Genomic DNA, 12,763 nt, shown 5'->3' with positions numbered 1-12,763 from the left:
TCTTCATTGATTACGGTGTTATATTATATATGTGTCCTTATTCCCCATGACCCCCTTTTCCCCCCCTCCTCCCCTCACCCCCCTGTTGTCTGTGTCCATTGGTTAGGTTCATATGCATGCATACAAGTCCTTTGGGTGATCTCTCCCCCATCCCCCCACCCTCCCCTACCTTCCTTCTGAGGTTTAGATCCAGAGACAGAGAAACATCGATCAGACCAGTAATTAAGTTTATTTTAATGTTGCTTTATTTCCCTATCAATTGTAAATCCAAAGTGGACTTTTTTCAACGCTCTGCTAGCATGAGTTCAAGGGCATGAGGAGGTCAGCAGTTAAATTACTGATGCAGATTGCATTCTCCCGTCCCCTTTGCCTTTATCAGTGCCCCTATGCAGACCAGTGCCCTGGTGAGCTAGCATCTAGCAGCTCAATGATCACCTGCTAAGGATCTGTTCCTTTATGGCCATCATTCACCAGTGTCCCCTGAATGTCAGTTCAGTGTTGTTGAGCATAAGTGAGAAGAGGGGAGAAATGATCACTCAGTGCTTATGGACCTGCTGTATGTGTTTTCTGTGGTTCCTTCCATTCGCTCATCTCCACCGTTGGCCAGGCAGGGACAGGTTAGCTTCCTCCGTGGGCATTGCTGGCTGAGACGTGAAGGGTGGCCTGGCCTTTCTCCTCTGGTGGCAGCTCCGTGGCACACCAGCGGAGGGGAAAGTTTTGGTGGAAGTAACACTCTTTGTCTTCCTTAAAAAGGCATGCACATGCCTACGTCACTGCTTGGTTTGAACATTAACATGCATAAGGAAACAGTGCTGATCTCATTCTGCATCCCCTGGCGTTTGCTTTACGAAATGATTATGGAATGCCATTCCCCATGAGCTGATACATCTGAGAAAATTGCTCCTCCTCCCAAAAACCTATGACATATGATTACACGCATGTTTCACCGTGTAAACTGGGCACTTGGAAGTATGTGTGCCTTGATGTGCGTGTTTGGAGAATACTTACCAGCTGTTGCTGCCCTCTGCTCCAGTCAGCCGTGGTGCCCCAAGATCACAGGACCTTTCTGTTCAGTGTTTAGTGAGGTTGGGGGACTGTAGACTGTCTAGAGAGGAGCTGCGGCATAAGGCAGGATCTAGGCTACGATTCTGAAGCCCAGAGGCTCACTTTAAATTAAATAAAATTTGTATGTTTTTATTGATTTTAGAGAGGAAGGGAGGGAGAGAAACATCAATGATGAGAAAGAATTCACTCCTGCACACCCCACACTAGGAATCGAGCCTACAACCCAGGCAGGTTCCTTGACCGGAATAGAACTGTGACCTTCTGGTTCATAGGTCAATGCTCACCACTTAGCAACACAGGCTGGTCACTTTTGATAACGCCCAGGGGCCTTGGGCCCTAGAGGGAGACACACCATGTAAATCACCTGTGGTGGGGAGCAGAGGCGCCGTTCACTAATTTAACAGGAGGCGACACTGTGGAAGCTGGAAACACTTCACAATGCACACTTAGCACATCCGTTTGGAAGCTGTATAAGCGTGCATTCATATGTGTGTGTGTGAGTGCATTTGAGTGCCTGGGCTGCCCCATCATGAGCATCTGCTGTGGCAGGAGCAGTGTGTGTGTGTGTGTGTGTGTGAGTGAGTGAGTGTGTGTGTGTGTGTGTGTGTGTCAGTATTATTTCTGCTGGTTTTAGGTGCACAGCTCCGGTGTGAGTGTGTGTGAGTGTGTGTGTGTGTGTGTGTGAGTGTGTGTGTGTGTGTGTGTGTGTGTGTGTGTGTGTGTTTCAGTATTGTTTCTGCTGGTTTTAGGTGCACAGCTCCGGTGTGAGTGTGTGTGAGTGTGTGTGTGTGTGTGTGTTTCAGTATTGTTTCTGCTGGTTTTAGGTGCACAGCTCCGGTGTGAGTGTGTGTGAGTGTGTGAGTGTGTGTGTGTGTGTGTGTGTGTGTGTGTGTGTTTCAGTATTGTTTCTGCTGGTTTTAGGTGCACAGCTCCGGTGTGAGTGTGTGTGAGTGTGTGTGTGTATTGTTTTCTGCTGGTTTTAGGTGCACAGCTCCAGTGTGTGTGAGTGTGTGTGAGTGTGTGTTTCAGTATTGTTTCTGCTGGTTTTAGGTGCACAGCTTTGGGATAACAAGTATGTATTTACACAGTGTTCCCCTCGATGTTCCCCGTGCCCAGCTGGCCGGTCCGCAGTCACAGCGATAGGAGAGACTGTGCACCCCGTGCTGCCCCTCACATTCCTGAGCTCTTCAGTACCTGCCATCGGCACTTCTCCCTCCCTTCAACCCCGTCACCACCCAGCCCACGCCTCCCTGGAGCGGCCATCCACTCTCCTCTCCATGTCTCTCAGCTCCGCCTTCCCAGGGGCCGGGTCTTCATCACGAACGAGGGTTTGGACAGGTGACTTGCGTTGGCCTCCCTGGATCTCGGATTCAGGAACTCTGCATCAGCAAGTGTCATCACAGCGAGGGCCTGTGTGCTCGCCCAGGAAGAATCGACTTGTGTTTGATTTTCAGTTCCGCGTGTTCTAAGTGCAGCTCTCAGATAAAAAGATTGGACAGAATTGCTCGGCCGACGTGGCTCAGTGGTTGAGCGTTGACCTTGAATGAGGGCACAGGCCTGAGTTGCAGGCTCGATCCCCAGGGTGGGGTGTGCAGGAGGCAGCCAATCAATGACTCTCTTTCATCATGGATGATTCGCTCGCTCTCTTCTTCTCCCTTCCTCCTTCCTCTCTGAGATCAATAAAAATACATTTGTTTTTTAAAAAAAATTGTAACCTCAGAGTCTGGTGTGGCCCACAGCAGATGTGTAAGTCTTCAGTTAGACTAGAGGCCAGGAAATGGGGTGGAGATAGCGAGGGTCATGAGGTGGCTCCTCATTGCCTTCTGATGACATACGCATTCACCACGGGAGTACATCTCTTCTGATGCCAGAATAATCCTTAAAGAAACATACCAGTAATGAAAAATGGAAAAATACTATCTAGTGGAAAATAAAAGTATAATTGTTCTAATTTACTTGACAGAGAAAAATATCACTGACATTTTGTGTATTCTAGCATTTTTTTTATACATACAGATATATTTGATGATACATCGATGGATGTATTTGTGGCATTTATTGCCATAGATGGTGATATAGCTGATATGTAGAATTATTAGATGCTATTTTTTAAATTACTATCATAATACAACAATATTTCTTATATTTTACAACTGTTAGCATTATCGGTCACAGCCACACCAATATTTCCTTATGACACTGAATCATAATTCTTTTTTCTTTAAAATATATTTTATTGATTTTTTACAGAGAGGAAGGGAGATAGACAGAAACATCGATGAGAGAGAAACATCAATCAGCTGCCTCCTGCACACCCCCTACTGGGGATGTGCCTGCAACCAAGGTACATGCCCTTGACCAGAATCGAACCCAGGACCTTTCAGTCCGCAGGCCGATGCTCTATCCACTGAGCCACACTGGTCAGAGCTGAATCATAATTCTTAACTGTTCATTTCCTGGCCACTCAGGTGGTTTTCTATTTTTTAAAAATACAAGTGTCCATGCTCTTATCCTGGAGCTTGCACGGCTTCCCCTGTACTCCTAGAGATCGTACTGTGAGCAAATGTGTGACGTCTTCCATCCCATGAGAAAGTCCATCACCGCCCTCCGGTGCCCATTCGATCCCGGGAGCATCCGGGGCCCTCACAACGCACGAGGGCTCTGACTCAGCACTCGGGAACATGAGCTGAGTGGCCGAGAAATCCGTTCTAGACGATACTGACTGCAGATACGTTCCTGTCCGAACCGGCCTGAGATTGCTGTCCACAAAGAGGAACTGGCGTTAATGGAATTTGAAGAAGGAGAGGCCTCGGGGAGAGACGGTGTTCGGGTTGGATATGCATTAACAGATTAGATTCCTTTAGAGCTGCCAGCAGAGAAGTCCGAAGGCTGCACGTCCGCGGCAGTAATAAGGAAAGAACCGTAGAAAGAGCCCTCCGCTGGTTCACTCAGCATAATAGCATTGATTAAATAATGGCTGGGAGGAAATTACACAGTCAGTGTGATCCATCCACTCGCACACCTCAGCCTCCTCCGAAGGAATGCATTTGCTGACATTCTAAAGCACTCGCCGAACGCTGTCTTCCAAGAAGGCTAAATTGATTCGGGAAATAGAGTTGGTGATTGAGTTGTAATTCTTTGAGGATATTACTTCTCTGCAAGATAGAAAGCATACTTAGATTTTTTTTTTCAAAGCCATTGAAAATAGTTCTTGATAGAAGCAACTCTTGGGAATTGGAGGGAAATTTTAAGCCTGTGAAAACAGTAATAGTGGGTAATATATTAACTTACTAAGAAGCATATAACTAGAAACGGAGGTATTGGAACCATTGAAAAGAATAATGAATTTACTTGGAGTAGGAAAAACACTTAACCAGGCCATTCTGATTGCTCCCAGCATGTTTTATTCAGCACCGACTAAATCCACCCTAAAAGATGGCAATAGGAACACTGTTCTAAAAATGTGAAATTAGTGGGAATTTAGGTTTCATCAGAGACTTCGAAGGGGGAGAAAGTGGTCTAAGACTAAGAAGTGAATCATCCGGTTTCACATCTCGTAAGTAGGTCTGTAAGTTAAGATTATAGTCGGTGCCAGGAAGGGGAAAACTCAAGTACGGCTGACTTCAGAGTTCTGCTCTGACCGGTAGGTAAGCTTGCTGCTGGGGTCTGGATGATCAGGACTGGGTGTGATGGGCCAGACATGCCCTGGAGCCCTTCCTCAGTCCCTCCCCAGCCTCAGTCGTGCACCAGTGGGGTCTCTTGGCCTGGCCTGCACCCTCTCAATATGGAACCCCTCAGGGATGTCAGAGAGCCAGATTCAGCCCGATCCCCACAGGCCAGGCCAAGGGACCCCACTAGTGCACAAATCTGTGCACCGTACCTCTAGTATACCCATACTTCTGGGAAGAGTTTTAAATGGTGTAAAGTTATAAACATCATTGTGGAAAACCCAAAAAAGTGCACTTGTGTGTAGGAACTCTGTTTGTAGGAACCACCTACCCTTTGGGTATAAATAGATGTACAAAACATAGGCATGAGAATGTTTGTAAAATTCTGGTTTGCAGTTGTAAAGCAATGTACTTTACCTAAAAGTTTAAGCACAAACTAATGAGTTATCGAAATGAGTCAGTGCCCCTCTCCCTGTCCCTCTCTCCCTCTTCTTACATGGATTAGACCTTTGCCAGGTAAACTACAGGCAGGCTCATCGTCTTTCCCAACAATCCAACACCGTGGACTTCCTGAGACCGTGTGTGAGATGGATGATCTCTGCTGCCCTCTGGCATTTGGTGCACTAACGCAGTGGTTCTCAACCCTGCTCATGCCTCGACCTTTAATACAGCTCCTCATGGTGTGGTGACCCCAACCGTAAAATTGTTTTCGTTGCTACTTCATAATTGTAACTTTGCTACTATTAATGAATTGTAATGTAAATATCTGTGTTTTCTGATGGTCTTACGCGACCCACAGGTTGAGAACTGCTGCTGTAGAGCCTAAGACCATCGGAAAACACAGATATTTACATTGCAATTCATTAACTGAAGCAAAGTTACAGTTATGAAGTAGCAACGAAAACAGTTTTATGATTGGGAATCACCACACCATGAGGAGCTGCATTAAAGGGTCGCCGCATGAGGAAGGCTGAGAACCACTGCCTAGATGATCAGTAGACAGAAGTCAGCGGGAAAGTGGAGTGGGCCTTCTGAGATGGCATCATGACCAGAGGATATTGATCCTTTAGGTTTTTCCTTTCTCTACATGCATATCTATTGGATGATATGCCAGTGTGCATTATAATGTGATTTGTGATACAGTAGCCAGACCACATCCTCCTCCTAACTCCTTCCAACGTTCTAATTTTCTAATTCTTGCTGACTGCCGTTCTGACTCGACATTTATCACTACAGATTTCTTCTGAGGGATTCTCAGTAAATGGTTGCGGAAGCTTCAGAAATAGCACTGACATTTCCACGAAGCCTCACAGCCATTATCTTGTATATTTATTTGTGTCTTACTTAAGTTTTCTTTCTGTTTGGCACTCTCTAAAGAACTTACTCAGTTTCTACTATTTACTTTCCAAAATTACTCTCCCAGGTATAAAATATGATGTAGGACTTCATTTTTTTGCTGCAGAAAATAATACAAGAAAGGATACAAAGATGGGTAAATGCTAGCCTAAAACTAACCAACGTGTTTGAACAGGCCTAAAAGCTCAGTTGCTGGTTATTCCCTAAATACGAGGCACGCTGCTTCACTTTATCAGAAAGGCTGTCGCTGAGGTGAGGGAATTGTGTGTACAGAGAGGAAGACTGAGATCAACAGAAATATTTTAAAATAATTTTTAAATAATTATACACATCTTATAGAAACCCCATCAATTAAATCTTAAAGTTTACTTGAAGCTTAAGCTATGATACTATGCAGGTGGAATTAAGCAAACACAACTCAGGATTCCCAGGAGTCTAATATTATTTCATTTGTATTACTTTAATTTTTGAGGGAGGAAAATTCCTAATTTAAAGGATCTAAAAGGATTCACATATAAATCAACAAATACTTATTAAGCCGTCATTTTATACACCAAGCAATGTCCTAAGCCTTGGCACATATCAGTGTATATGTGTAAGGCATTTATTAAAATTTTGTTCCATCACTTCCGAATGTGATGAGTATATGTTTTATTCTCTTAGAGCCTTTCTCTACGGCTCACAGTTGGATAACGATGTGAGCTTCATGAGGAGATACGGTACCTTAATCGTTTTTAGTAACAATACACGAGACTGGGAAAGACTAGTGCAATATTTGGGACATGGATCACATTGGTGTCTCTTAAATATGGCCACATGCTGTTAATCGATTCTGTTCCAGTGGGCACACCCTTTTTTAGCCTTAAACCCCCAAAATGAGCCCGTTAATACAAATGAGAAATACACCTAGTGTCAAAAGAGTTTACACAAAACACTACTCATTGTATTCTCATGTCTAGAAGTATTTGGGAAATATACCTAATATTGGAGAGGAGGGATTGTTTTAATGCCCTTAGCAAAGGCCATTTGTCTTGTGGACCAATGTAAGGCATTTACTCTTCTTAGGACATACGAAGACTACCAGATGCCTATGTTACGTGTAACTGAGGTGCAGGAGCTGATTTCGTGTGGAAATTAGGGGTTGGCAGGATTCCCACCGTGTGCCTGAGTCAGGCAGAGAGACCTTGGCAGGAAACAGTCAAGGAGCAGCAATGCAAGTGAAACATCCAGTTTCTGTAAAAACCGCTGTTTGACATGTTAGCCCTGCTATTTGACTTCTATAACTGCTTGCTTGTTTAAATAATAAGGAAAATAAGACTACTCCCACTTCAGAGAGGCCATTAAACCTTCCCCGGGCAAAGTTATCAGTGCTGGCACCAGGCCAGGCCTCTGGTTGAGGTCTCAAGGCCCCAGCAGAGACGGGCTCTTTAAGAACTGCAAAGGGGACTGAAACACCCCATATTTGGGAGACAAAGAAGGTAAAAATATATAAATAGGGAAAGTTCCTCCATGTTGGGGCCCAGAATTTGAGAGACATTTTCCTTTGGACCCACTGGTAATAATAATAATAATCATAGCTTCATCTCTCTAAGCGTTGTTTGATTCTTCACCGGTTTTCTGTAACACAAGTTTTCAATTCCTCTCTCTGCGGCTTAGGTAGGTCTTTCCATATGAGGTAATAATATGCTTTGGCATTTTCTCAAGCCAAAAGGGTGAGGAAATAGGCTTGAAGTGGGTTGTCTAAAAGGTTCTGTTTTCCTTAAACGAGGTTAAACAGCACCTTGACCATTGCCACAGACCCACACTGTTCCTCTTCCCCTGCTCCCACAGAGGCTCAAAGAGCTGAAGCAAAGGGAGTTTGCGCGGAACGTGGCCTCGAAAGGCAGGAAGGATGAGCGGAAGCAGGCGAAGGCCCTGCAGCGCCTGCACAGGCTGGCCGAGCTGAGGAAGGAGGCCGCGCGGTGAGTGTGCGGGAGGGGGGCCTCTTCTCTAATGGAATGACAAAGAAAGGGGAGGAAACAGAGACGTGAAGGAGACATAGTAATTCTGTATCAGAGTAAGACTCACGTCTCCGTGGTTCCCTCGCGGCTCAATGACCAGGTACTTCTCATATGTTGTGGGACGTCCCAGCCCAGGGAAAGAAAGGCTTTATTATTATTATTATTATTATTATTATTATTATTATTATTATTATTTATTTATTTATTTTTTTGCCCAGCCGGTGTGGCTCAGTGGTTGAGCGTTGACCTAGGAGCCAGGAGGTCTCGGTTCCATTCCTGGTCAGGGCACATTCCAGGCTGCAGGTTCGATCCCCAGTGGGGGGCGTGCAGGAGGCAGCTGATCAATGACTATCTCTCATCATGGATGTTTCTCTCTCTCCTCTCCCTTCCTCTCTAAAAATCAATAAAAATATATGATGGAGGGTTTTTCTTTAATTCCCTTCCTAATCTCCATACAGTATTATGTTAAATATTTGTGAGTGAAAAGTAATTTTATTTTAGAAAAGAGATGACATGGGTATACAGTCCTAGTCCAGAGCACTGGCTGAGAGGAGGGGGCCGCCCCGCCTTTGCGGTAAACAGCTGTACAGCCGCCTCCTGCCCGCCCCCCGCGGTCCCCACACAGTGACCCTGCAGCAGCTGCACCCCGGCTGCCACCTGACCCCGGGCGGCCCTCCCTCCGGAGACCCCGGGCGCGGGGAAATGTCACAGAGACGTTGTCTCCCAGGGGAATGTGCTGGAGGTCTTCCCGCAGGCGCCCCATCTCATGCCGTCACGTCTGCTCCTCTTTGCAGAGCTCCGGGAAGTGGTCCCATGTTCAAGTCCACGACGGTGACCGTGGGAGACACTGGCCATGGCGTCTCGAAGGGGGTGGCTGTGGACGCGGTGCACCGCCCGGAGGACACCAGGTGTCCTGTGATGCCCGGTGAGGAGCCTGCGCCTGAGGGCGCGGACCCCGAAAGGGCACCTCCTGACGACAGGACCCCTCAGCAGGGGGAGCAGGCCCCGGGCGCCCACGGGCCCAGGACTGGCTTCTCCTTCGCGTTCCCCAAGAAGGCGTCCATGCGTCTGGAGAGCTCGGCCGCGGCCTTCTCCGAGGGCAGCGGGGACGCCGGCCTGGCCCGGGGGCTGGGCAGGAGGAGCCGGTTCGTCCCCGGGCCCGGTCACCCTCGGCCGCCTTCCCCCGTAGAGGAGGTCCGGAGCCCCCAGGAGAAGGCTCCCTCTCTGTGTCCGCCCGAGGGGCCGTGCACCTGCAGGGACACAGCTCCAGCGCAGGACACGGAAGGAGCCGCTGGAGGAGAAGACCCAGTTTCACCACCTTCCCCCGGCCAGCCTCAGCTCCCGGTGCCTCCGGAGGCAGATCCGTCTCCCCCGGAAGAGGCTGCTGGGAGGGAAGACACGTCGGAGAGCAGTGCCCGCTCCGAGGTGCCGGGATGTTGGGGTGCAGCTCTCGGCGGGGCCAGCCCAGCGGAACGGCCGGAGGACGAGGATGCCCCCGCCATCGACACTGAGACGGAACCCCGTGGCCCGGAGAGGCCAGCCCCTTCCCTCTCGGAAGAGGGTGCTGTGACTGCACGTCGAACCCTGGCTTTCCCCAGAAGGCCCTGCGAGCCGTTCGTCCCCGTGCTCAACAAGGCCGGCTCCGCCGTGCTGCAGTGGCCGTCGGAAATGCTGGTCTACACAGCAGCTCAGCCACCCGTGTCCTACAGCTGCAACCCTCTCTGCTTCGACTTCAAGTCCACGAAAGTCAACCACCACCTGCATAAAAGCAAGCCGCCCCTCCATGGCCTTTGTTCCCAGCAGAAGGGGGGCGACACCTACAGGAGGCAGGAGTGGGGGGTCCAGGGCAGCCCCACGGACGATGACGGAGGGGGAAGCAGACACGAATCCGCCCCCGTCCCCCCTCTTCCGGCTGCAGGGTCTCTCTCTGGTAGTTGTGATTCTGGAGAAAATGAGAACGTAGATCAGAGGCATAAACATCGTTCCTGTAGGAGCAAAAAAGCAAAACGGTACCATGTTATCCAAAAGCAAATAAAACGGAACACTCACGAGGAAGGCCACAGAACCAGGTTGAAAGATGCGCGGGAGCACCGGTCCCATAAGAGCCGGAGGAAGAAGAGACGGAGGAAGGTCTGTCACCACCACCGAGGGAAGAATGCCCAGGAGCCAGCAGCCCCCCGCAGGATGGAGATGGAGAAGGGCTGCGCTGGCACAAGGAGGAAGAGCCCGGAACCGGTCTCCAAGCAGCGGGATTCGGTTGGAGAGCCGCCGCTGGAGGCGCATCCACCGCCTGACCAGGAGCCCACGTGTCTGCTCTTGTGTGAAAACAGAGAAGCAGAAACGTGTAAAGCGAGGAACGCCGAAGACTATCACAGTGACAACGTCAGTGCTCACAACCCCTGTGCGGAGAGCTCCTCTGTTTCAGGTGGACAGGCCGGTCCTTCAGTGGCGCCCTCTGGGACCCGTCGTGTGACACCCTCCAGCACGTCCTGCGGCTGCAAGGCCGCGGCACCCCGCTGTGGTCAGGGTCAGGGTCAAGGGCACATCTTTCTTCCGAAGGGCACGGGCTGCCTGCCCCCGAGCCAGGCCGTCAAGCGGGGCTACCATTCTCTCGTCAGCGAGTCCGAGAGATGTCATCGCAAACGAAGACCGCGCTCCTCCTCGGGTGACAGTCTGACCCCGCAGTGTGCTCTCCTGGGAGGACCGGGGGCCCCACCCCGAGCGCCCGGGCCCTTCCCGCCCAGGAGGAGACGGAGGAGGAAAAGAGGCCGGTTCCGCCCCCGACGCGGAGCCCTGGAGCTCAGGGAGCGGACAGGCCGCCCCGGGAGAGCAGCTGCCTCCACGGGCCCCCCGGGCGGGTCCATAAACACAGACAGCAGAGAGGAACTAAGCCCACAAGACGGGGCAAACGTGGACAGGAACTCAGAGCAATCGGACCCAGTAAAGCCCACACCCACACCGACTCCCCGCCCCAGCAGCCCCCTGCCTTCTGGCAGTGACAGGGGAGCTGAGCCTGGGGCCAGCTCAGGGCCCGGGGTTCCCAATGAGCCCCCCTGTGTCCACGCAGAGGAAGCGATGGCCAGCAGCCGGCGGGGGGGCCAGGACAGAAGCCAGACTGTGCTTATCAGGGAAAAGCAGGTGCCTCCCAAGGTGCCCCCTAGGGACCAGACCTTCCAGCAGCCCCCACCCACGGCACTCCTGGGCCACCAGGAGCCGGCCGAGGCCCTCCCCCCGGGGAAGGCAGCCACGGCCGAGGCCTCCCCCGCGTGGCTGCATCTCCCTGCAGGGATCCTCCCCGCTCACCCCCCGCTGCCCTTCAAAGAGGCCCAGGCCAGCGGCCACACCGTGGTCACCGCGGAGCCGATCCTGGCCCCGCTGTCTCTGCCCGAGCAGGCCTTGCTGATCCCCGTGGACGCCCCAGACAAATGCAAAGCTCTGCCCTGCGAGGTCTACCAGCACCTCCTCCCGCCGGGCCTGCTGGCCCACAAGGTCAAGCTCGCCTTCCCCGCCGCCACCCTGGCCCCGCCCGGCCTGCCCCTGCAGCCTCTGCCCCTGCAGCAGCCCCTACACTCTACCTCTGTCACCACCATCCACCACACCGTCCTGCACCACCAGACGGGAGCCCTCAAAGTGCTCCAGCCGCACCAGCGGTTCCTGTCCCAGGCCCCCCCTCTCGCCGGGACATCCTTACCTCAGACTCCCCTCTCCAGGGGACCCCTGGGCGCCAGGCTCTGTGCTGGGAGCCCGCCCACATTAATCCCGCCTCCTCCGATGCCCATCATTCCAGCCTCGGTCCTTCATCCCAGCCCCTTGGCCTTCTCCCCGCTGCCCCACGCCCTCTTCCCCTCCCTGCTGGCCCCCCACCCTGCAGTCATCCCGCTGCAGCCCCTCTTCTAGTCACGCCCTCAGAGGGGGAGAGAGCAATGAAAATGGTGGCTGTGTGCACGGGTGCTCACCCATGAAGGGGTGATTGCCCCTTGAGAGTGGGGAGGAGCCAGCCACACCATGCTTTTCCGATAGGATCCCCCTTACTGTAAGTCTAAGGATGCACATGGATTCCTAGATTCCGATATAGAACATTAGTATGAAGGCACTGAACCGTTTCAAAATCAACACAATATATGCTGTATACTAAGTCGATGTCTTAAGAGTGTGTATAATGTACATAACATATTTATAGGACTGTAATGTATGTTGTAAAATAGGCTCTCTCTCTTTTTTTTAATCTTTGTGGATTTGCACCTCAATGTTTAGACAGAGCTGCTGGCACTATGTTTTGTACACCACGTTCCTTGAAACTGTACATGCGGTGAAAAAATATATCTTGCAATAAAATTTTGTTAAAATATTTAAGTAAAACAAACTCTTGTTTCTAGTTGGTTTTACCGTGTAGGAAACGTACATTGACAGTTGGTTTCAGACGTAGACAGTGTCTTCTATCCGTAGACATCTCTGACCATCGGAGTTTCGCAAAGTATCTCGGATTTATATCAGTTCTTCAACTTCGACACCTTCTTTGTAGCAGATCCACCTACTTTTCTGTTTGTGCTAACGCTGTTATACTCAATTTTCTAAATTTCCCAAACAACTGGCTCTCCAGACAACAAACCATGGAAATTCATGTGAGGACAATGTTGTGTCTGGAGATGGAGTTAACCTATGCAAAGTACACAG

General features: G+C 50.4%; 1 protein-coding gene across 1 annotated transcript in view; it reads left to right on the top strand.

The window, feature by feature from the left end:
- The window catches only part of ZNF804A (zinc finger protein 804A), a 69,296-nt gene extending 56,861 nt beyond the window's left edge, over positions 1-12,435 (top strand). The window contains exons 3-4 of the mRNA XM_084892195.1: positions 7,920-8,050; positions 8,884-12,435. Of these exons, the coding sequence (XP_084748321.1) occupies positions 7,920-8,050; positions 8,884-11,986 (3,234 nt within the window). The 3' untranslated portion in view covers positions 11,987-12,435. The remainder of the gene's footprint in view (positions 1-7,919; positions 8,051-8,883) is intronic.
- The last annotated feature ends 328 nt before the right edge of the window (positions 12,436-12,763 follow it).

This window comes from Pipistrellus hanaki (genome assembly GCF_964339955.1).
Source record: "Pipistrellus hanaki genome assembly, chromosome: 8".
Lineage (NCBI taxonomy): Eukaryota > Metazoa > Chordata > Mammalia > Chiroptera > Vespertilionidae > Pipistrellus > Pipistrellus hanaki.
The sequence above is the reverse complement of the archived record's forward strand: the minus strand, read 5'-3'. Positions and strand labels throughout refer to the sequence as shown.